At 37.3% G+C, this 23,972-nt stretch overlaps 1 protein-coding gene across 1 annotated transcript; it reads left to right on the plus strand.

Annotated features, from left to right (window-relative positions):
• Window positions 1–463: 463 nt before the first annotated feature.
• LOC140753320 (carboxypeptidase A2) lies at window positions 464–23,733 on the plus strand. The gene is made up of 9 exons (XM_073087848.1): window positions 464–1,196; window positions 8,476–8,679; window positions 12,424–12,683; window positions 13,029–13,238; window positions 15,882–16,056; window positions 17,001–17,151; window positions 18,454–18,643; window positions 22,568–22,714; window positions 23,318–23,733. The coding sequence occupies exons 1-9, from the start codon at window positions 497–499 to the stop codon at window positions 23,531–23,533; spliced, it is 2,253 nt and encodes a 750-aa protein (XP_072943949.1). The 5' UTR covers window positions 464–496; the 3' UTR covers window positions 23,534–23,733.
• The last annotated feature ends 239 nt before the right edge of the window (window positions 23,734–23,972 follow it).

Below are 23,972 nucleotides of genomic sequence, written 5' to 3' on the forward strand. Positions count from 1 at the left end.
ACTACTCTATAAAATTTTGCTTTTGCTCGACATAATAGTTGAAGAAGAAACAAGAAGCATTACAGTTCTAACACAAACAATTGTGACGTTGTAGTCGTAAAGCATGACATGGTACCTACTTATAATACTGTCTAGAATATCCATCTCTCACTTTTACTTAGCATACCTACTAAATTTATGCCTGGAAATTCCTTTGAAACGTCGTAGCATATACCTACTTAATGTAACAATCTTAAATTTTTCGAATTTATGTTTAATTTGAATAAATCACTTGTAGTATGTAATCAGCTGATAAGGGAAAACTGTCTAAAGATAAGCATTAAAGTTAAACGGCGAACTGGACGTATAATTCGAACAGGCGGGTTGACCTAGTGGTGGTGGGCAGCTAAAAGCGATATCGCTGCATAATGACGGTGGCAGGGAAGGTGGTCGCAGCGGCAAGCGGGCACCGTGCGTACAGTGCGCGCGCACCTCGCCATGCGAACACGTTCGCCTCATGGCGCGTCATCTGACGCTGCTAGCGTTGATCGCTTGCGCGGCGGCCGCACGCCGCTCGCCCCAACACTCCTCGGAAGCCTCGGATTCCGACCTAGACCCCTTCGCGCTCTGGGAAGACTACGACACATACGAAACGCCGCTTCCCTCGCGGTCCACCACAAAACCTAGTGCCAAAGTGATATTAAAGACCAAAGTGCCCACGCTAAACGTGACTATGAAAAACAAAAGTGAACTCAAAGGTAACGGCAAAGATAATAAAAACAAAATAATAAAAACAACAATTAATATACAAAGTCATACGAACTTTATAGTGACGAAGCGACCTGCGTTAACTGAATCGCCACTTGATCCGTTTACGCGGATTCCGCTACAATCTGTGGTAGAGCTTGGAGATCAACAAGTGTGGGTGGGCGATGCGATGCACAAGCCCACACGTAGTACAAAGAAACCGACAACTTCTCGTCGGCCAAATACTTCGCGGAAACCCTCAACGACGCGCCGCCCTCAACGAACTACCCGACGGCGGACAGTGACCACATCCCGGCAATCTACCGCGCGGCCCGTGCGTCACGTTACAAAAGCAACAAAGGCTCCATCGAACAAGAAGCCAACATGTCCACCAAAAAAGGCCTGGTGGCTCTCCTCGTTTTTTCAAGACAATAAAGCCCAGAAATCTAATAAGAAGCAAGTCAAAACAGGTTGGTACATAGTCAAAATGCATCCTTATTTAAAGTCTAAACGTTGTACATAGTTTTTTAGAAAATTAATATTTGAAAACAGAACCATAATATAATTTTAATTATCATTGTAACATTAAAACTAATAAGCATAACATAGAATAAAATTGTGACCTTTAAAATATAAAATGATAGATACCTACTTCATACTTAATTAAAGGAATTTAGTTTACTAATATAGTGTTTTCACTTCACGCTTCACTGGTCATATTTATGGTATGGAGACTAGTAACATAATTATTATAGAAACAAAACGCGATTACTTAAAAAATATAGCTTATGTTACTTCCATAGTTTAGAATCCAACGACACCTCATATTTTAAATCCGTCAAGCTGTTGGGCTGGAGGACATACCATAGAATGAGACATACATAAATGTTTGAAAAACATTACCTCTGCAGTCGGGTTTTTTTTTTTTTTATAATATAGGAGTAGTAGACGAGCATGCAGTCCACCTGATGGTAAGTGGCTACTGCCGCCCATGGACATCTGTAATCAACCCCAGATAGGAATAGATATTCCTACCTGAGGTCGGCCACAGATGCGCTGCTACCCTTGAGGACTAAGCTGGAACGCCTCGAAAAAGTATATCTCCCTTACCACACCCTTCAAAACGGAACACAGCAGCGCCTAACACTGCTATTATTAGGCAGAAATAGGTGTGGCGGTGGTGCCGCCGGAGTCCAACCACAAAGGGTTCTACCACCTTCATACCTTCACCTTCTACGGGTAAACACAATCCATAGAAATTGAACATCATGTTCATTAAAATTTATAACTTTACTCGTACGTGCTTTCTCAAATGTATCTAAAATAGATATCTTTATTGTGCAATAAATTCTGGTACGCACTAATCAAGGTACACACATACACACCACTCACATATACCATTCATTACGTTTTCTGATCCGTCAAATCGAAATAATTCTTAAACTGAAAATACTTTCAAAAACTTTGAATAGTACAGAAATGAACCAGCTCACATAGTTTATGCACATTAGATTATAATTATGTACAACATTTGAAATAAACACTGAACATTTGTTAAAGTCGGAATTGAGCACTACTTTCCATCTTGCTTGACGTCTAATTTTTCAGTCTAGAAATGTAGAATTATATTAAAATAAACATAAAAGTGGTGGAAGTGTTTTAAGCTAAAACTTCTGTTTCTAATTCTTGATAATTCTAAAATACACATAATACAATACATGTAAGAATAAACTATATATTGTTAATTTAAGTATTACGAGCAGATGAAAACTACAAAAAGTTAATATAGTAGTCAGAAATGAGAGAGTAGAAGCTCAGAACAATGTGCTTAGGTTATTCTTCCGAGAATAGAAGAAATGTTACTTTTAATCTATAATAATACTAGCTGACCCGGCAAACTTTGTGTTGCCATATAAATAAAAAAATGTTAAGGGTGAACAACCCTTATCACTTAAGGTTATATGAAAAAATAGATAGTAGCCGATTCTCAGACCTATTGAATAAGAATATAAAATTTGGTGAAAATCGGTAAAGCCGTTTCGGAGGAGTACGGTAACTAACATTGTGACACGGGATTTTTATATATACGAGTAAGATGTAAATAGTCAATAATAAAGCAGTTCCATACTATCTGTCTTCCTTTTGTCAATCGATTTTTTTCTTTTGTTTTTGGTACCGATAAACTAACTTAGTTTATCATTTTTGATTATGGTCGAATTTAGACTTCTAGGTCAGCACTATTTGTTTTTAATACACCGACACTTCATAATACACTTAACTTTTCAATCAAACTGATTGTAAATTTAAATAAAAGTTAACTACCACTACAATAGAGTGAAACGAATGGATATTTAATAATTCGAAACGCCTCGAATATAACTTGTTCCATTTTCATCATCTTCGCTATGTTCAGAACCGTTAAGGCACTTTTTGCACATTTACACGCTCGTCAAGTTATTACCGTTTAATCGACTAATGTTGTTTTTATAGAAAACATGATATTATGCATCCTAGGCTTCCATTAAATACAACATTATCATGTTATTATGTGACCAGTAAATTAAATTTATAATATTTAAATAAACTTTTATGTATCTTTAAAGTAATAAATAAATAATAGAAAAATGCATTTGGACGTGTACGCACCAACTAAATAAAATTACACGTCAACAAATATTCGACACCTAATAAAATTTAACATGTTTTATGATCTTACTGAATCTGTATTCATTTTAATACTGACTCATTTATTTCTGATCAAAACTGAAAAGGTGAACATCGTACAATACTTTATTTGGCTCTCCGTTGCAATTAGTTTCGTACTTACTACTTTGTTGTGTAGACCGCATGGAAGCAGTTAGTTACAATTAGTTGCTTACAATCCCATACCCTGATATGCGGAAGAACCACAAGTTCTTCCGTCAAATTTAAACGCTTTCAAAAATTATACTACTTGAAACAGACAACGAGCCAGGTGAATGAAAAAACGAAAACGGTTATGAAATAATTAACAGTTAATCTTAACAACGATTCTGAGCAGAGGAGGTATTACATGTAAGTTTGATAGGGCAGAAAAAAATGAAATGATAACTACTTACATATAAATATTAAATCTTATAATCCGTTCTGCTATGTATAAGGCGAAGAACACTTAAAGGCGAATTCGATTAGACTACTGTCCAATACTGGCCATGAGCCATTTAAGGCTAATGACGCCTCATCGTTAATTTCCGGTTAGCTCGATAGGAAATAATCAGACGACTATGAGGAAAATGTCTACGAGAATGTTGTATGTTTCTTAGTAGCATTTTTCACGTTGTATTCTAAAGAATTTTACCAAAGAAAGTAGGTGGCATATAGTGGTTAAATAAAGCAAAATTTTAGTTCGATAAATAAAGGAAAAGTTTCGACTTTTGCACTACAATCACACCAGTTTCTGCTTTATAAAACAATTTGGTTTGAAAAGTATTATAAGGGAGAACCACTTATATGAGGCGTTCCTACTTAGACCTCTAGGATAGCATAGCATCTGTGACCGACCTCAGGTAGGATTTTGATCTGAAGTGGATTGTAGATGTCAATGGGCAGCAGTTCACTTACCATCAAGTGGACTGCATGCTGGTTTGCTACTTGTATAATACCTATAAAACACTTTAATTACATCTAATTACTACTACTAGTAATTAGATAGATGTAGTTCTAGAAATTACATATTTATTACGGTGTCAAGTTATCTTTCCATTGACCTACTCATACACGCCCGTGAAGCGCTTATAGATTAGTAGACTATTTGAATTTAAGAGGATGGCAGCGTAAAAAATGAGGATTGTAATATTTTATGATGAACATTACCGTTCTTAGATTAGATTGTTATAAAAACAATCGTACAAAAGTAGTTTTTTGTATTAGAATGAGTTGATTCACAAGTTTGTCTTATTAACGCTTTGTTTGTGGTTTCACTACTGGAATAATATTATTCTATCATCGTACCATTTTATGACGGACATTAACATTCTTAGATAAGTTTGTTACTAGAAAAAATGTACCTAAGTATGTATGTGTACCTATGTATATTTTAACACGCTTTTATTAGCTTGGGTTGTATGTATATATGTAACGGAATCTTTGAACTCAATTTTCACAAAGTTCCACAACTCTGATTAATTTGAAACTTTACACACATATGACCAATGACAATGCAATAATTTGATAATAGTTTCCCATTATTCTTATTAGATAAATTAATACCCCAATTTATGAGTTTGTCACAGACTAAAAAAAACTAAAAAATTAAAATAAGTAATAGTTTAAAAAAATTAAAAAAAAAACACGTTTTTAATGCTAATCGAACTACAATCTTGACAATATTTTTTAATGACAAAGAATTTAATATCTATATTAAGTTATTAAAATAATAATTCAATTCAGAGTAAAAGGTTTGACTACCTTCACTGGTATAATAATACTAATAGTTACTAGTTTCACTGATGTAATAATATTACTCTCTAGTCTCTACATTGAGTTATAAGACTATCAATGGATTCTGATTCTATAGAGTACTACTTCACAAGTCAAATCTTCATTAATTATGAACTTCGTAATTCACTTGCGATCTTGTATATAATCGGACATGTAAGAAAAAATCTGATATAACAACACGAACCACTCTAGAACAATAAACACAGGCGTGTCTTAAACAATCGTACCTAGTTGGTGTCATTAGACAGTCGTTAAGACTTCCGAGAAACCGAGAGGCAACTGTTTCTTCAACACCACTTTACCCACTTGTACAAACCCGTGTCAAATAAAATATAGAAATGGATTATGTTTTTTGCCTACATTATAACGCATGTCTAAATCGCCAAGTGCAAGTCACATCAATGGCCAATCAATCAAACTAGCACAAGGTTCATTAATTTTTTAAGGTGAAAAGCATATGGAGGGTTCATTTAATTTTCGAAGTAAAACTTCTTTAGGCACATCGGGCACTCTTGGTATGCGGAAAACTTGCTGATCTCCCATGAGTCCATGACCATCTGGCTTAGATACATAATATACAGATGTGTGTTCTGAGATTTTTTAGTATTTAAGTATGTGATAGATATAGAGATATAACAAATATATGCATTATTAAAATTTAAAGTGTCTACTCATTACAGTTCAATTGATAAACCGAAAAGTATCGATTTTTAATATGCGAAACACATTTATTATTGAACGTTCTTTCTGTATTTATTGTCTGTATCTAGAAATTGAGATCCTTGTGATATACGGACTTACGGACATATAGCTTAGGCTGTGGTTTTAACCATTAAGTACAGAATCATAAAAAGGTAAATTCGTATTTTCACTTTCAGGTTATTCGAAAAAGAACCACATAAAAAGACATTGTGGACATTTCGTATGATTTGAACATCTATGACATGAATCCTAACATAGGCCAATCATTAAATACTATCATTGATGTGGAAACGGCTTACCACAGCTTTAGAAAACGAATGCAAAAATTACTGCAATCAAGGCTAAATTAGGTGTGACGGTGGTTCCGCACCAGTCAAACATTGGAATAGTGATAAATCGGGGATATTACGACTTTCATGAGCTTTCACAACTAACACGAAATAAACACTTACTTGCTATTTTACTAGGTACATCTTATTTTGTCCCTGTAGTTCCGGGACCAGAATAGGGCTACGGTATCCCCTGCCTGTCGTAAGAAGCGACTAAAAGGGGCTTTCAACCCCGTGTCGCTCCCACGGCACCGGGTACCTTTTGAAGGTTTCCCCCTCGAAAAGAAAAAAAAAAGGTACATCTTATTTTATTACATCTTCATTGAGGAATAAATCACATAACATTTTAATTACTTATTTATCAGACGCATTTAAGAATGGGAGGAGTAAATTCTAATTAAATCAATTAAAAAATTAACAGGTATAAAATGTAATTCACCTGATACGTCCAAACGACGATTTTGTGAAATAACACCAATTTGCCACTAAATTGACATAGGAAGATTAATTAATACCTTCATTATATCTCATTGATAATATTTTCATACATAATGAAAAGGCCAAGCTTTTCTTTTTTCCTGAATGTCGAGGATTTTCCACCATAAGTATGTATGTACGGCACTCAATGTTTGTCACATTCCAATATATGAGATATCTTTGGATTCGTTTAAATAGTGGGAGTGACTGTATTTGGGATAAGCAGTGATAGCCTAGTGGTTAAGAAACTCGGCCTCTCGATCGAGGGATCTGAGTTTCAAAACCAGGCAGGCAACCCACCTCTAATTTCTCTGCTGCTTCCTCTAAACTCCTGCTGCTTTATAAAGCGCAAGTGAGGCCCCACATGGAGTACTGCTCGCATCTCTGGGCAGGGGCACCACAATACCAACTTAACCCACTTGACTCCGTACAGAAACGCGCGGTGCGAATCGTCGATGACCCAGCGATCTCTGATCGGTTAGAACCCTTAAGCCTTCGGAGGGACATAGGTTCCCTCTGTGTGTTCTACCGACTTTACAATGGTGAGTGTTCTGAGTTGACCAACTGTTTGATCTGGTGCCTACGTCGCCTTTCCTTCATCGCACCACTCGCCGAAGGATGAGGTTCCATCCACATCAACTGGACCCGTGGCGGTCCTCCACGGTTCGGTTTAATAGATCATTTTTGCCGCGTACGTGCAAAATGTGAAATGAACTTCCTCCTGAGGTATTCCCTCAGGACTATGACATGGGGCTCTTCAAGAGGGGTGTAAAAAGAGCTCTCCTTCAAAGCCGGCGATGCATTGGCGACTCCTCTGGTGTTGCAAATGTCCATAGGCGACTGCTTTCCATCAGGCAGCCCGTCTGCCTTATCGTTAGGTTACATATAAAAAAAAAAAAAATTCATAGTTATGTGCGTATTAGAAATTAATTATCACTTGCTAAACGGTGAAGGAAAACATCGTGAGGAAACCTGAGAGAATACCTGAGAGAATTGTAAAAAAAAAAAACTCAAGGGTATGTGAAGTCTACCAATACGCACTTGGCCAGCGCGGTGGACTACGGCCTAATACTTCTCATTATGAGAGGAGGCCCTTGCCCAGCAGTGGGATAGTAATGGGTTGTTGATGTTGATGACTGTATTTATTATGAAAACGTATTATTTATAATATTGATGATATTATTTGAAGATTATAATAACTTGATAGTAGGTATTGAATACTTACATTCGTTCGAATCTATAGTGTCCACCGTACGAAGTATCATAGCGTTAAGTGCCATTTATACAAGTATGAAGCGTTTTGTTAATGCAAAAAGAAAGTAAGGATCATAAAATGGCCGTTAACATCACACTTGCGATAGACGAACGGAAAAGTTTTCTTCGGAATTCTACAAATTGTCACTGAAAGTTAAAGTAAGAATATCCAATATATATTAAGAAAGTATTTTTAACACGTGTTTTGAATGAAAGAAAGAGTAATCGTATAAGGATGTAAGCATGGTTTTTGATTGTTACTGGTATTTGCGACCGATGGTTGATTTGATTTGATTTGACCGTTGTCGGTCTTCGGTGGCTGACGATGAGCGGCGACCGTCGGTGGCATGGGCTGTCGCACGTAGATTAACTCCTTACGACTTATTTGTTAAAATATTGTAGTACACTTGTGGTAATTAATACACACACGTATTAGCTATGTGGTGACACGATGAGGCATACATTACGATGGGTTCAAAATTGATTAATAAATATTGTTTGTTCACAGGATTTTTCACAAAAGTATACCAGTGGTTAATGGGCTCGAAGTCATCGTGGTTCAGCGGTAACTGGTTTGATGAAGTTGAAGCAAAAACTTCCACCACCAGCACCACTACCACTCCAATTCCGCCAACAACCTCTACGAACAATTGGTTCCAAGACCTGCTCGATTCTGAAGAGAACGATGTTGCTGAATCTACGACTAATGCAAGTTAGTGATGTTTAACAATAATATGCCGTGTGGTGCCGGCTGCGAATAGCACCACTCCCTCTCTTCCCGTGGATGTCGTAAGAGTCGACTAAGGGACAAAAACCAGGAGATGGGCAGCAGCGTCTCTCTGTGAATTTACCACCATACTGCGGTCACCAACACGCACAGCCAAGCGCGGTGACAATGGCAACAACCCCCTAATGGCAGCTGCAACAAAACCCCGGCCCCCAGTCCCCGGCAGCCCCGCTATTCCTGGCTACGGTAGCGGTCACGGTTACGGCGGGGCAGGGGGTGCTAAGAATCTCCGGCAGAGATCGGGCTACCATAAACGACGACTGCTGCACCTGGCAACATATAACACCAGGACTCTGAGGAACGATGAGAAGATATATGAGCTGGAAGAAGAGATAGGCAAGTTAAACTGGAGTATTATAGGGTTGTCTGAAGTCCGAAGACAGGGGGAGGACTCGACGATCCTAAAATCCGGTAACTTGCTCTATCACCGAGAGGGCGAACATCTGTCCCAAGGTGGTGTCGGGTTTATCGTCAACAAATCCCTCGTCAACAACATAGTGGAGATCAAGAGTGTGTCGCCAAGGGTAGCATACCTTATACTCAGAGTATCTAAAAGATACTCGCTGAAGGTCATACAGGTATATGCGCCGACATCGACACACTCCGACGACGAGGTTGAGGTTATGTATGAGGACATATCAAAAGCCATACATACCTCAAAATCGTACTTCACGGTTGTGATGGGGGACTTCAATGCAAAACTAGGTGTCCAATATGGCGATGAGTCGAAGGTGGGGCCTTTTGGATTTGGTCGTCGGAACCATCGAGGCCACTTGCTGGCTAACTTTTTGGAAAAGGAAGGATTCTATATGATGAACTCCTTTTTCAAGAAGAAGCCCCAGAGGAAGTGGACCTGGATGAGTCCCGATGGTACTACCAAAAACGAGATTGACTTCATATTGGCGGACAAACGGCATATATTTAACGATGTCTCTGTGATCAATAGGCTTAAAACCGGAAGCGATCACCGGATGGTTAGAGGCACGTTAAATATCCAAGTCAAGCTGGAACGGTCCCGCCTTATGAAGTCGATACTTCGTCCAACACCTTGCCAGGTCCAGGGCTCTGAAGACTTTCGACTCGAGCTCGATAATCGTCTGCGATGCCTAGAACGTTGCGTAGATGTTGACGATATTAACACCAAGTTGGTAGAAACTGTCCGTGAGGTGGGGTCGAAGTATTACCAGACCGCCTCCAAAAGAGCAACTCAAAGGCTCTCAGCCCATACACTCGGACTTATGGCAGAGCGGCGGGCAATGTGTGTGCAGTCTCCGGCTTCACTGTCTAAGTACAGGCGGCTCAACGCACAGATCTTTAATAGAATGCGACACGACTTGCGCCTCTCTAATGCTATTCGCATTAAAGAGTGCATTGAGCGAAATAAAGGCTCCAAAGTCTTCGCAAGGGATCTGCGGGTTGGGCAAAGCTTGCTGACGCAGCTGAGGACGGATGCCGGCACCACAGTTGCCACGAGGCCTGAAGTTCTGAGAGAAATTGAGAAGTTCTTCGGACAGTTATATACCACTTCGCGTGCGCCTCTACGACCTGTCTTTGACAAGCGAGCCACGCTAACCCGGCACTATACCGAAGATATCCCGGACGTCAGCCTTTACGAGATAAGAATGGCCCTCAAACAGCTCAAAAACAACCGAGCCCCTGGCGAAGACGGAATAACAACGGAACTGCTAAAAGCAGGTGGCAAACCGATTTTAATAGCACTCCAACAGCTATTCGATTCCGTCATTAGCCAGGGTATAGCACCGGAGGCGTGGAGCAAAAGCGTGGTGGTACTGTTCTTCAAAAAAGGCGATACGTCTTTGTTGAAGAACTACAGGCCCATTGCGCTTTTGAGCCATGTCTACAAAGTGTTCTCGAGGGTCATCTACAATCGAATAGCTCGCAGGCTTGACGACTTCCAGCCTCCCGAACAAGCCGGCTTTCGAAAAGGCTTTAGCACCATGGACCACATACACACGCTGCGGCAGGTGGTACAGAAGTCCGAGGAGTACAACCTGCCGTTGTGCGTGGCTTATGTGGACTATGAGAAAGCCTTCGATTCTATCGAGACGTGGGCGGTATTGGAGTCACTCCAGAGGTGCCAGATCGACTATCGATACATCGAAGTGTTGAAGTGTATGTATAAGGCAGCCTCAATGACGATCCGATTACACGACAGAAGTACGAACCCCATCCAAGTGCAGCGAGGTGTGAGACAGGGTGACGTATTGTCTCCAAAACTGTGTACCGCTGCACTGGAGGACGTGTTCAAACTGATGGAGTGGAAAGGATTCGGCATCAACATCGATGGCGAATACATCACTCACCTTCGATTCGCAGACGATATCGTCATCATGGCGGAGTCGCTGGAGGACCTCAATACCATGCTCAATGACCTCTGTGACGCCTCTCAACGGGTAGGTCTTAAGATGAACATGGACAAGACGAAGATCATGTCTAACGTCCATGTCACACCCATGCCGGTCGTTGTAGATGGCGTCACACTCGAAGTTGTTGACGAATACGTTTACCTGGGACAGATAATCCAGATGGGTAAGTCCAACTTCGAGAAAGAGGTCACTCGTAGAATCCGACTCGGTTGGGCAGCGTTCGGGAAATTGCGTGACATCTTCTCATCCAAGATACCTCAGAGCCTGAAGTCGAAGATGTTCGAGCAGTGTGTGTTGCCAGTGATGACGTACGGTGCCGAGACGTGGTCTTTCACTGTGAGCCTTATACGAAGACTCAAAGTCGCTCAGCGAGCTATGGAGAGAGCTATGCTCGGTATTTCCCTACGCGACAGAATTCGTAACGAGGAAATCCGTAGGCGAACGAAAGTTACCGACATAGCTCTCAAAATAAGCAAGCTGAAGTGGCAATGGGCTGGCCACATAGTTCGCAGGACCGATAACCGGTGGGGTCGGAAGGTCCTCGAATGGAGACCACGTCTCGGCAAAAGGAGTACAGGACGCCCCCCGACCAGGTGGACTGACGACCTGAAGCGGACGGCGGGAAACCGCTGGATGCAGACGGCCCAAGACCGGTCGGAGTGGCGCAGACTAGGGGAGGCCTATGTCCAGCAGTGGACCAGTAAAGGCTGATGGATGAATACGCAGTGGGGAAATGAAGTACGATCCAGACCTACCGTAGTATTCTTGTGGATGTACCGGTGCCCAGCAGTGAAACATAAAAAGAGTTATAAAATAAAGTGTAATAGATTATACTGTTTATTTAAATGATGCAGCAAATTTCCGCTTTTGCAGAGCGTTAGTGCATACGTATTCTAAATAATTTACTTTTATTGTAAATACTTATTGCAATTTATATAAAAGCTCCGGAAGAACTGCAGCGATACATCATATTATTTATTTTAATGATGCACCAATGTCTGGCTTGTCGACAAAGGTGTTCTTAATCATGCTACTTAGATTTCTAAATATTTTTCAGTTTTTAAACAAGTTCTGAATTAAGTCTAACGAGACACGGCTTTGTAAGGCATGATTACCTCCTTTCTTGGAAGGTCACAGTGCAATGTTAGACGGCAGACTACTATTGTTTAAATATGTGTGACATTAGAAAGGTCACTCAGCAACATATCTCTATTTATCTATAATAGATATTCTTTATCTTGCTACTATATTTATCATCATTAATTTTTCTTATTTCACTTAGATAAGAAACCACCAAAGAAAGCCGCGAAGAAAAACTATAAAGGCTATCAACTTCTGAGAGCATTTCCCGACACGCAGTGGAAAATACGTGCGCTACTAGAACTTCAAGAGGATAGCGAAGGATCGGGCTTGTTGTGGTGGACCGCACCTTCGCTCAACGGCTCCACAGATCTCCTTGTCCCTCCAGATCTCTTGGTGGATGTCAAAGACCATTTGAAATCATCCATGATCGAGTTTGATGTCATTATATGGGACTTGCAAGTAAGACTGACTTAAATGTATTGTGTACTATTAGGTACTCTATGCAACAAATTAAATTGACGCGTTTGTGATTTTAATTTTTAGAGTTTGTGATTTTTAGGTTCATATTTATCTATTTACACGCGACGCGACGCGACAAACATAAAATCCTATTTTATTACAAGATTTTTTTGTTTTTAATGGACTTAGCTTAAAAATCGTTATGTATTTTGCGAAACAGTTTTTTCGCCAAAATTATCAAGAGTTTAAGTATTAAAATTGATAGAGTTACGCGCGGTAAATTTCACTCGAGAAAACTATTATTATTATTTTATATTATTTTACTATTCCTCTATTCTATTCTAGAAGGCAATAACGTACGAAAATCCCAGGCTCTCGAAGAAGCAAAGACTAGAGCTGGAACAATTACGTGGACATCCAATGACGTGGCGACGGTACCATCGCTATGCAGACGTCCTCCGATATTTGGAATACCTCCAACACTCGTACACTGATGTTGTGGAATTGGTGCCTCTCGGTCATTCTTCTGAAGGACGCCCATTAGTAGCTGTCAAGGTAGTGTATATTATTCTTGTACGGAAATGGAAACGTGAATTTATCTTTTTTTATACTTAAACTTCGTGCTAAGATAGACGGGTTGCCCGATATAACATAATCTCCTCCGGCTATGGACAAGAGCAACATCGATTCATCTTTCTTGATTCCAACAAGGAACAACAATTGCCTTGACCACGTTTTGTTAAAAGCTAACACCCCCTCTGTTACATTGGTTATTGACTCTTTAATAACAGATCACGCACCCATTGTATTTTGTTGTAGTCTAACCAATAAAACATCTAAATCTGCCCTAAAAAAAACCTTAATTAATGAAGTTGCATGTGTGAATGAGATTGAGAAGACTGATTATTCGTTTATAATGGCTATGACTGATGCTGAAAGTGCTGCTAATGCCCTGGTTAATAATATTATTTCTATTATAAATACGCATTCACGATCAGTGTACATCCCTAGTAAAAATAGAATCATCAAGCCGTGGATAACCCCCGGGTTATTACCATGTATTCGAAATCGAGATCGTTTGCATAAATTAGCGAAGAAAGATCCAGACAACCATACAGCTAGACTAACTTATACCCGGTATAGGAATTATTGTACAAATTTACTAAAAAAGATAAAACAGGCTTACGAACGTCTAGAATTTCAGAAAGTAAAAAACAACCCCAAGGCTACTTGGAAATTAATAAAGAACACAGTTTTCCTAAACAATAAAACGACGTCTGCTACTGATTTATTACAGATAGATACGAGCCCCGCTCAGTCCGTTGATACTGTCAATAAATATTTCAGCACAATCGGTACTGACCTAGCCAATAAATTTGTCACATTGCCTCAATATAAGACTCCGTTACCCCAAACCAAATCATGGCTCAATTCTATGGCTTTAATAAGACTATGACTATGACGAAGTCGAACGTACGATACTAAATTTGAAAAACTGTGCTTTGGGTTGGGACCAAATATCGGCATCTCTGCTGAACTCGGCTAGTACATTCAATATCCTATCAGAGACTCAGTATGGCGCTCGTAATGGAAAGTCTACTGAAGACTCTGTATTACACCTTACTAACACTATTATCAATAATTTTAATTCAAAATTTAAAACAATTGGCATATTCTTGGATCTCTCTAAGGCATTTGACACCGTCTCTATCCCCAACCTCCTAAAAAAGCTAGAACGCATAGGTGTACGCGGACTTGTTCTTGAGATTTTTAGAAGTTATCTAACGAACGAACGAAAACAGCGCGTCAAAATAGAAAATTATTTGAGTTCAGACTTATCTTTATGTTATGGCGTCCCGCAAGGTAGTGTCCTTGGGCCGACATTATTCCTTATTTATATAAATGACCTCTGTGATTTGGCCATAAAAAATTGCAAAGTTTTAGCTTACGCGGATGATACTGCTCTCTTTATCCATGGTATCACTTGGACTGAAGCTCGTATCTATGCTGAAGCCGCATTGAGAACGATTGTGGGTTGGTTGGATAATAATATGCTCACCATAAATTTAAGTAAAACTACCTTTACAACATTTTCTGCCAGTGCATCTTCTTTACCAACCGAACCCATCACTATCGCTGCTCACCGATGTAGAGGTGACGAAATTGGCTGCACCTGCACGAGGCTAACAAAGACTGAGACTGTTAAATACCTTGGAGTGCTAATAGATCAATTAATGACCTGGAAGCAACAGGTCGACGTTACAGCTTCTAGATTAAGAAAATTAATTTATATATTTAAGATGTTGAGGAGTATTACTGACGAGCAAACACTCAAGACAGTATATTACTCTCTGGCACAGTCTGTTACGACTTATTGCCTTTCAGCCTGGGGGGGAGCTGGAAAAACCAGTTTCCTCCGATTGGAGAGAGCGCAGAGAGCAATTTTAAAGGTGATACATTCAAAACCTATTCGTTTCCCTACAACTGAATTGTATGCAATCTCCAAAGTATTGTCAGTTCGCCAATTGTTCATTCGGCAGATTTTACTCCGTAAACATTCTAGTACCCCCTATGTTCAAGCAAACAGTGGCTCACGGCGCGCCGTTCGCATACTCAATACTAGCAGATGTACTAGTGCACTGGCAAGACGTCATTTTGACTACCTTGCAACTGTTTTATACAACAAAGTAAACAAAATTCTACAATTATACCCGCTTAGGTACGAGGAATGCAAATCAAAACTGTCGGAGTTCTTGCAAAACTTAACATATGATGAGACTGAGTCACTTATTTCTAACAACTAAACATGAGACGCACATACACTCACCCACACCCACAAACACACACACACACACACACTTACAACATATACAAAACACACGTACACCACATCTGCGTTGAACGTTGTCATAGATTTAAGATGCATGTAATTGTATTTTTGTACTTGTTTTTGTAATTAACCTTTAATATTCTTTAATTTAATTTTATTTCTATATTCCGAGGTGGGCGTAAATAGTGGCGACACAGTTTATACTATTGCCGCTGTTTACGACAATATCATTTGTAAAACTGTTTTTGCTTGAAATAAATCTTTAAAATCTTTAAATCTGATTCCTGAGGCCAAAACAGTCTTATGCTTTGACTTCTCATTACAAAATAACTCAACGCTCTAATCTTGTACTTTTTAAAATTGTGCAGGTATCGCTACCATCAAACGAAACACAAACAGTCAGTTTAAACACCAAAGGTCAAAAGAAGAAATGGAAGTTACGATCTCATATGAAGCCTGCAGTGTGGCTTGAAGGAGGAGCACATGCCCGCGAATGGATAGCACCAGCGGTTGTGTCTTGGATGTTACATACACTCGTTGAAGGTGAGAAGGGCCTAGACATTAGATTAAAAATATGTTTCAAAACTAAAACCCGAGTATGAAAGTAATAAAAAACATCAAACAAGAAAATAATCTTATAGATTACTATGAACATTAGTTCACATTATCCTTTATTTATGTTTGCCTCGGCACGTGTTTGACATGTTTTATGTCTGCATAAGAGGTTATTGACGGTCAAACTCTGAAAGTCGCTTCGTATGGCAAAATAAGTCACGTCGTTTGAATTAATACACAGAGTCATGTTCCACCGTTTAAGCTGTTGTGTAAAAGGCAAAGTTTGTTACTCTCTTCACAGAAAGTAATTATTTCCAGTAGATAGACACAACAATAACAACATTCGCGAGGCATCATAATTGCACATGAACGAGAGAAAACCATAAAGCATATTTTATGGTCTAAGAGCTGTCTACATGTTTTCTATGTGCGTCTGCTTTTTAATTAAAATCGTTACATTGTAATGATATAATTAATATTTGATATATACGGGCATGCCGATTTGTCTGTTGTTTTTTTTAATATAAATTATTAATTAAAAAAAATTAGTAGAGTCCGATTTTTTAAAGCTGTACTCATTTGATATTTTTTTACTTTTTAACAAAAAATATCGAATTTAGATATTTCAGTCCATTAAGTATTGAGGAGGTAATCTTAAGTCCTGTTTTTACTATAAGTTTGTAATTTATTCCAAGACCACTTACCTAGACGTTACTTATTTTAATCTAGGAAAAAATAAAAATAATTATTCGTAAATAGTTCAAAAGTAAAGAGTACAAATAATTCTTAGCACGGCATAATGTCAAAACACAAACTTTAGGTCATGTTGTAGTAATTACGTCTCTATGAAGTTTTCCTTGCCAATACTAGGCTAAAAGTAAAAGTGAGAGCATTCCTATTTTAGCTAACGATCACGGTTGTTTCCCTCGCAGGTCCCGACCTCGAGATGCTCAATATGGCCGACTTCTACATTTTACCAGTTCTAAACCCGGACGGCTACGAACACTCGCACACACACGACCGACTCTGGAGAAAAACTCGTTCACGCGTTTCCGATAACTCCGATGATTATTACACTGGATGGTGAGTTTTACTTTACAATATAACTAAATAGACTCCCAATGTAATGAATTAACTTGTAAAATTGATGATTAATTTGATTGATATATAAAGAATATAAATATGTGTGTAATATACATAGGAAGACGCAAATGAACATTTTATTTATATCATCAATGTCAGTTTGTTTAAATTGCTTAAATAGATGAGTAGTTTTATAAACATTTATTTATCCTTAATGCGTATCTTAATAAAAAAATATTAAGGTGACAAAAAGTTACATAGAAAATAACAGCGAATTTGGCAAGGCTGACACATTTAACTGTTTAAACCGGATGTCTGCTATCTCAAAGTTAAGGCTCTGAGAAAGTCCAAAGGTTTGTTAAACATCCTACTCCCATAACTGTACCTTTCTTATCATTCAAAACACACGAAAACGTCTGTTATTCTTGTAAATACAGTTGTTTTAAATCAAAACACGTACCTACCCACTCGTATTATCCATATAGGTAATCATATGTGTAAATATAAACTTACTATAAACTAAAATAACAGTTCAGTAAGTTGCCATTTTAGGTTAAGTTTTCTCTTTAAAAGAGATAAACTCAACTGTTTTTTTTTTGTCAAACAAAATGTATATGTCTACAATTTTTTGTTATCTTAATGTTAACAACGCGACTTGGATTGATTTGGATTGAATCATCGCGCGATTGGAATAATTCTGTTCTAATTTGGCCATGGATGAGCCGTATGATCATATATAGCCGTTATGAGATTGCTCATTATGGTAATAACATTTAAACCGTTTCCAAAAAGGGAGAATGTTTCGTAGTCACACTTCGTTACACGTAGATTAGAATCTGCGAAATGGTTTTAAATTGGCTTTTTATAAATACAGTAGGTAGTAGGAAATAGAAAAAGCGATATTACTTCTGCTCGATGTTGAATGCTGTAGAGGTCTACATACAAACAAACATCCTTATTATTAACTTAGAAAGAATGTAGTACCCACGTCATGAGCTTGTGTCCTAGCCATCTCTGGAACACAAAAAGTATTGTTTTGGAAAAAAGCGTAAAAGTTGTGACGCGTCAAAATTTAAATGTTTTTAGCTTTATTGTGGAGGCCCCTGTCTTGTGGAGACCTAGTGTTAATGGCCCAGTCTGCTCTCCCCTAAATCTGGCTCTGCTCACAAGCTTGCTGCAGGTTTATTAAATGCAGTGTGCTAATTTCATGAAATCAAAAAGTTTCGAAGAAAACGTTTTGCTAAAATGTTATTCTGGTTATTTTACTTTAAATTAAGAGTAATTAACTTAATTTTTATCCAGGTTACCATGGAACTGGGGCCAGACAGATTGCGTCGGAGTAGACGTGGATCGCAACTGGGATTACCATTGGGGAGAAAAGGATTCATCTCGTGATGCCTGCTCGGAGAACTACGCTGGACCACATCCCTTCAGTGAACCAGAGACCCGCGCAGTCTCTAATTTCTTGTCTGAACGTAAAGGGCAAATAAAGGTATAAAATATAATTTTAACGCTGAATTTCTCATATATCTCATTGCTTGCAGGGAATCTTAGAGCTATGATAAGATCTCTAAGACTCCTAGGTAAGTTTAGAAAGCGTTTATTTAATGTAAAAAAATATAGAATCCTACGATTAAATCCTACTTCAGTAGGTACACGTGATAAAATTAAGTCACAATTTTAATATCTTAATTATTATTTTTATCTTACGATACAGTTATAAATTAGATTCAATTAGAGCGAACTTATTACGTGGTTGTACTGTATTCTAATTACGTTACACGTTAAATTAATTTAATTTACATAAACTATTTTTTTCATATCTTCTTTTTCGTTTTATATTATTTCTTTATCTTTATACAGTCAGTATACATACATTAGATTTCATTTTTAGAGCAACAAAGTTGTTTAGCCGTTAGTGAAGATAATTATTAATTTTAATATCATAATTGATTGCAAAAATTTTAACAATTACAAATTTATTAATTTTTAAACAGTTAAACACTATCTACTCATCATTAATAGTCGTAAATTTATGTTAATAATTTCGCAAATCGAATTGGTTATACTAGGATCCAAAATAATGTCAATGATGGATGTTCCAAAAACACTTTATAAATATTTTTATTGTAAATATATTTTAACAATCATTCGACACAGATTTCTCTGTAAAGAGCATTCCGTCTAGCGAGTTTTTATAATATAATACAAATTATAAATATAAAAGATTATTGAAAAATCGTTTCTCATTGTTAATAATTATCTCTTTTCTGTTTGTTGATAATTGCACATGATAATTTTGGAGTAGATGTAATTAATTAATTTTAAAAATTATAATCATAACTGGAATAAGTGCTTCTGGCACTTAAACAATTAGTGTTCTGCAGAAGTGGCTAGTTTTTGGTTTTGACACGACAATGCTATTCTATATTATGGTGGTAATTTGGATACATTCTGAACTTTTCCCTAGGCATATTCTGTATAACTGTTTTACGGAATTAGGTAAATATTTTAAAACGTCCTAAGACACAAGAGCTTTTTTTAAATTCGAGTAACTTATTACATGAAACTTTACATTAATTTTAGTCTAAATTTGTTACGGAACACTATGAATTTTAACTATTGAAACATCTTATTATATAGACTTTATAAATGGGTACAAAAAATGTAGACTTTCTGAAGAAGATACTTTCACAATTGCATTTAATATGACTAGCATTTTTATATACATAATATTTAGGCTAAGAGCATAACATTATTGACCGATTGTTCATTTCACGGCGTTAAACAGGCAAGGTCTTAAAATGTAGTAACTAGTAGGGCAGAGCCCGATCAGGGCATCGCGCTTGGAGGACTCCGGTTGTGTTCCCTCGGAGATCCCGGAGTTCTCCAACAAGCGTTGAGGACGGCCACCGGGGGGGTTTTAGTGCGGTAAAAATCCCACATAACCCGGCGTGGCTCCCACGTCGTCGACTACCTTTTGAAGGTTTCCCCCTCGTAAACAAAAAAAATAAAAAGGTATGTAGTGTGTACTACTGTACCTACTGATGGTAATGTGAACTACCTATTTAATGCGTAAATCACAGTGTAGGCAAACAATAAAAATAAACCTATCGAGTATGATTGTTCTGATGCAAAGGATTGCACAATAGAATATTATGCGTTTTTTATCCATCCAAATAAAAGTACTCAAATAGTTCTGAAAGTAATTAAGTAAACTTAAAATATATTTACTTAAAAGTGATATTTGCTCTTATTTACCAGATCTTTAATAGATAGGTAGGTATTTGTCGTGCTCAAAAATTGATAATTATCGAAATTAAACCAATAAAATGAAAAGTGCTAAATAGAACCTAAGCTTTATTATTTTGTGTAACTATTTAAAAGCCGTTCTAATGATATTCTACACAATGCTCCTACATAATAGTAGAATACACAATACAATATTAGGAGTTCTGTATCAAGCGAAAGTCTCGTAAAGCTTTGTATACGCTGTAAATGCTCGTTTTATATAAAAGAAATAGGTATGAATGCACTTTCAAAGTGATCTTTTTAGCAATTCATCACTCGTTTAGAACTGAGGTAGACCGCACACCGCATGGCGTTGGAAATTGCGACGGAACACATGGTATTCGCCCACGTCGTTACTTTCGAAGACTTTTAAAGTATATTAGATACTTTCGAAGGCATTTTGAACTTTATAGATAATACCGGTATTGCAACTTCAGGAATATTAAGACAATTTTAAATCTTATACTTATGTGTATACAACTTACGACAAAAGTACGTGCATATTTTATGTTGTTTTTCCTTCTTTCTATTTTGCCCTTCTTACGGTATAAAGGTATAAATTTCTAAATGAACTTAGATATAATATACATTTTTTTATTTCTTCTTGTTTTCTTCATATTGAGTGCCTTTCACACTAATGATCATATTTTTTTATATAAAACGGTGTAGGTAATCTCAAAATAGTCGTATCCTTGTATAATTAATAAATATTCAAACAAATAATTTATAAATGGTTACAAGAGATCCCCATTTATTTTATTCTTTATCTCCAAATAATTTAATTCAATGATATTTTGCTTGTACCTGCCTACCTATACTTAGATCATCTTATTACGTTTTCTTTTATATAACAATATACACCTAATATCGGAATTTCTCTTATATGGGAATTACGATTTTTTTATTATTTACTTAATTGCAAGGCACCCCTTATACAATTAAATTGATAAACAACAGTGGCTCTTACTCCATTAATGCATCATAAATTTTATTAATATTCTCATCAATTATCCCGAATTATATTAAAAGAAAATTAGTTTTGAAATAACGATGAATTAAGGAAAACGTCAATCGCTGAGACAGAATCAATCAAGGTACTAGTTTTCAATTTGAGAAAGTGACATGATAAATGAGCATATTTAATTAAATTATTATATTTTCAATATTAAAAGGACTTTCATAGCGGGGTAATATTTTTGTCGCCTCATATATTATTTGTCGGTTGTCGTTTATAACAAGCGGATATTGATGTTATGTGAGGATAATCCATAAATTAAAAAATTACAGTAATTTCAAATTGTTGTATAGCTGTTGTAGTTCACAGTAAGTTAAATATTAAAATTTAAATGAATAATTACAGACTAATATAGTCCGCGCCAAACTGCTAGTCCGCTCTGAAGTTGTTGCGAGCAGATGTAGTCATACAATTAGCTATGGCGACGCGATTCATCTCTATATTTGGAGCGGACTAGCAGTTCTACGCGAACTATACGTACCTATCTATTAAAAATACCCGTGGTTACAGTATAAGATTTGTATGGAGCAAGATACACTTGTTGTTGTACCTACAAGTTAAAAACTTGTTACGGTAAATCACACTCCGGTACTTTTCCATAATCGCATATAAAGTGTCTACGGTATTTCCAATTAGAAAGCATACAAACATTTAAATTGTAGAGTATTTTTTGTTCATAGTACTCGGAATGTATAAAGTAGTGATGTCATAATTTATAGCCACGTCTTTTAATGGTTCGATACCCTTTCTTGATCCTGTATCTCGGGATCAGAATAGGTATAGGGTATCCTCTGACTGTCGTAATAGGATAGTTAGAAAATATAAATATTTCATATTGTTACGTACGAGTAACTTATAATTGTATTCGTTGCATACAAATCCTATGCCATGCCATTCCTGCAGTGCGCGCAGATTCTATGAAGTCCGAATACAATAAATGTTTTTAGCTTATATTGCTTAGTTATGATATGATAGAGGACAAACATCTGTAGGTGGTAAGTACCACAGTGTGGGTGGTACGGAACCCTTTATGTGCGACTTTGACTCGTACTGGGCCGATTTTATTGTGCGCTATTCTAAAGTATTTCATGTATTATTTTTACTGTGCAGGTTTACATAACGCTTCACGCGTATTCCCAGGCGTGGTTGGTGCCAAGCTCGCATACAGTGGCGCCGTTTCCTGACGAGGGTGTGCTTTTAGAAATGGGCAAGCTGGCCACTGCTGCCCTAGCAGATCTGTACGGGACTAAGTATCAAGTAATTTGCATTCTTGTTGTAATATGTTAATTTTCTCGTTACATTACTATAAATCAATTTTGTATTTTTTCCCATCTATTTAAATGTGCTATGGCCAGGTCCCAACCACTAGTAAAAATAAAAAGCAATTGGTTTGTGAAAGAGTACTCCCAAGACGACGGCGACGAAGGGATTTCTCTCAACTCGAAAGTTTATACTGTAAAGAACAAAACCAATAGAAACGAATACACATAATAAGCATATTAATAAAGATTAAGATAAATCCCACCCGATACGGCACGAGGTTATCGATTCAAAGGGCAAACTATATTTATAGTGTATAGAATATAATTAAATTGTTTATGATAAATTGTTACAAAACTTTGTTGCCAACATAAAATAAACGCATAATCCTCATCACGATTACCATCGTGTTGTTAATGCATTGGACTTTTGAGACTTATGACTACATAATTACCTATAAGTTTTGTTTCATCGTAACATTCGCAATCCACCTAATCCAAATATATTTTTCTCTCAATCTACAAATCCTCACGGCACTTGCAATCGCGGTTACGTACAGCATTAAGTGTAATTCTAATTATCTACTGTGTTCCCTTACAGGTGGGCTCAGCTGACGAGATTCGGCAGCCGGCATCGGGAATGTCCCACGACTGGGCAAAAGCTAGGGCCGGAATCAAGTACTCCTATCATGTAAACTTGCGGGATTCCTACGGACCATACGGCTTTCTCTTACCAGGCTCGCAAATCGTCCCTACCGCTCGGGAAACGTGGCAAGCTGTTAAAACAATCGTTGACAATCTAACGCCTGGTGTATAATTTAATTGTTAAAATAATGGTAAACATTTATGATGAAAAGGCAAAGATTTTGATAATAACACCTATTTCTGTTTCAAAGATGTGGCAATAAAGAGACACTTGAAGGAGGTGTTACAATTAGACTTAGGAGTAACAACTCATCTGTGTTCAGTGGTTACCCCCAGGTAGAACTCAGATGTCTATGAACGCAGTAGCCACTTACCATCTTACCACTACTTTTGTAGCATAAAAATAACTTTCTAATGATTAGTTTAAAAATATTAGCAGACATGAACAAAATAATGCATTTAAAATGTTATTAGTATGTAGACCTATGAGGTGTAGTCTATAAGCTGTTTTTAATTGCTCAATATTAACCTAAGTAGTATTTAAGTGTTGGAAAATATACTTTGAAACTGACCTGTACTTGTTGACTTTGTTTTAAATGTCTCCCATTGTT

Source organism: Epargyreus clarus, unplaced genomic scaffold, assembly GCF_041222505.1.
Source record: "Epargyreus clarus isolate Ecla_fem2 unplaced genomic scaffold, WU_Ecla_fem_2.2 ptg000026l, whole genome shotgun sequence".
NCBI lineage: Eukaryota > Metazoa > Arthropoda > Insecta > Lepidoptera > Hesperiidae > Epargyreus > Epargyreus clarus.

What these genes read in the sequence shown, in the direction of transcription:
- LOC140753320 (XM_073087848.1), top strand. Translation starts at nt 497, where the DNA reads ATGGCGCGTCATCTGACGCTGCTAGCGTTGATCGCTTGCGCGGCGGCC. An exon ending in GATGATTATTACACTGGATG is followed by an intron (nt 17,152 to 18,453) that starts GTGAGTTTTACT and finishes ATTTTTATCCAG; the next exon opens with GTTACCATGGAACTGGGGCC. An exon ending in TGTACGGGACTAAGTATCAA is followed by an intron (nt 22,715 to 23,317) that starts GTAATTTGCATT and finishes GTTCCCTTACAG; the next exon opens with GTGGGCTCAGCTGACGAGAT.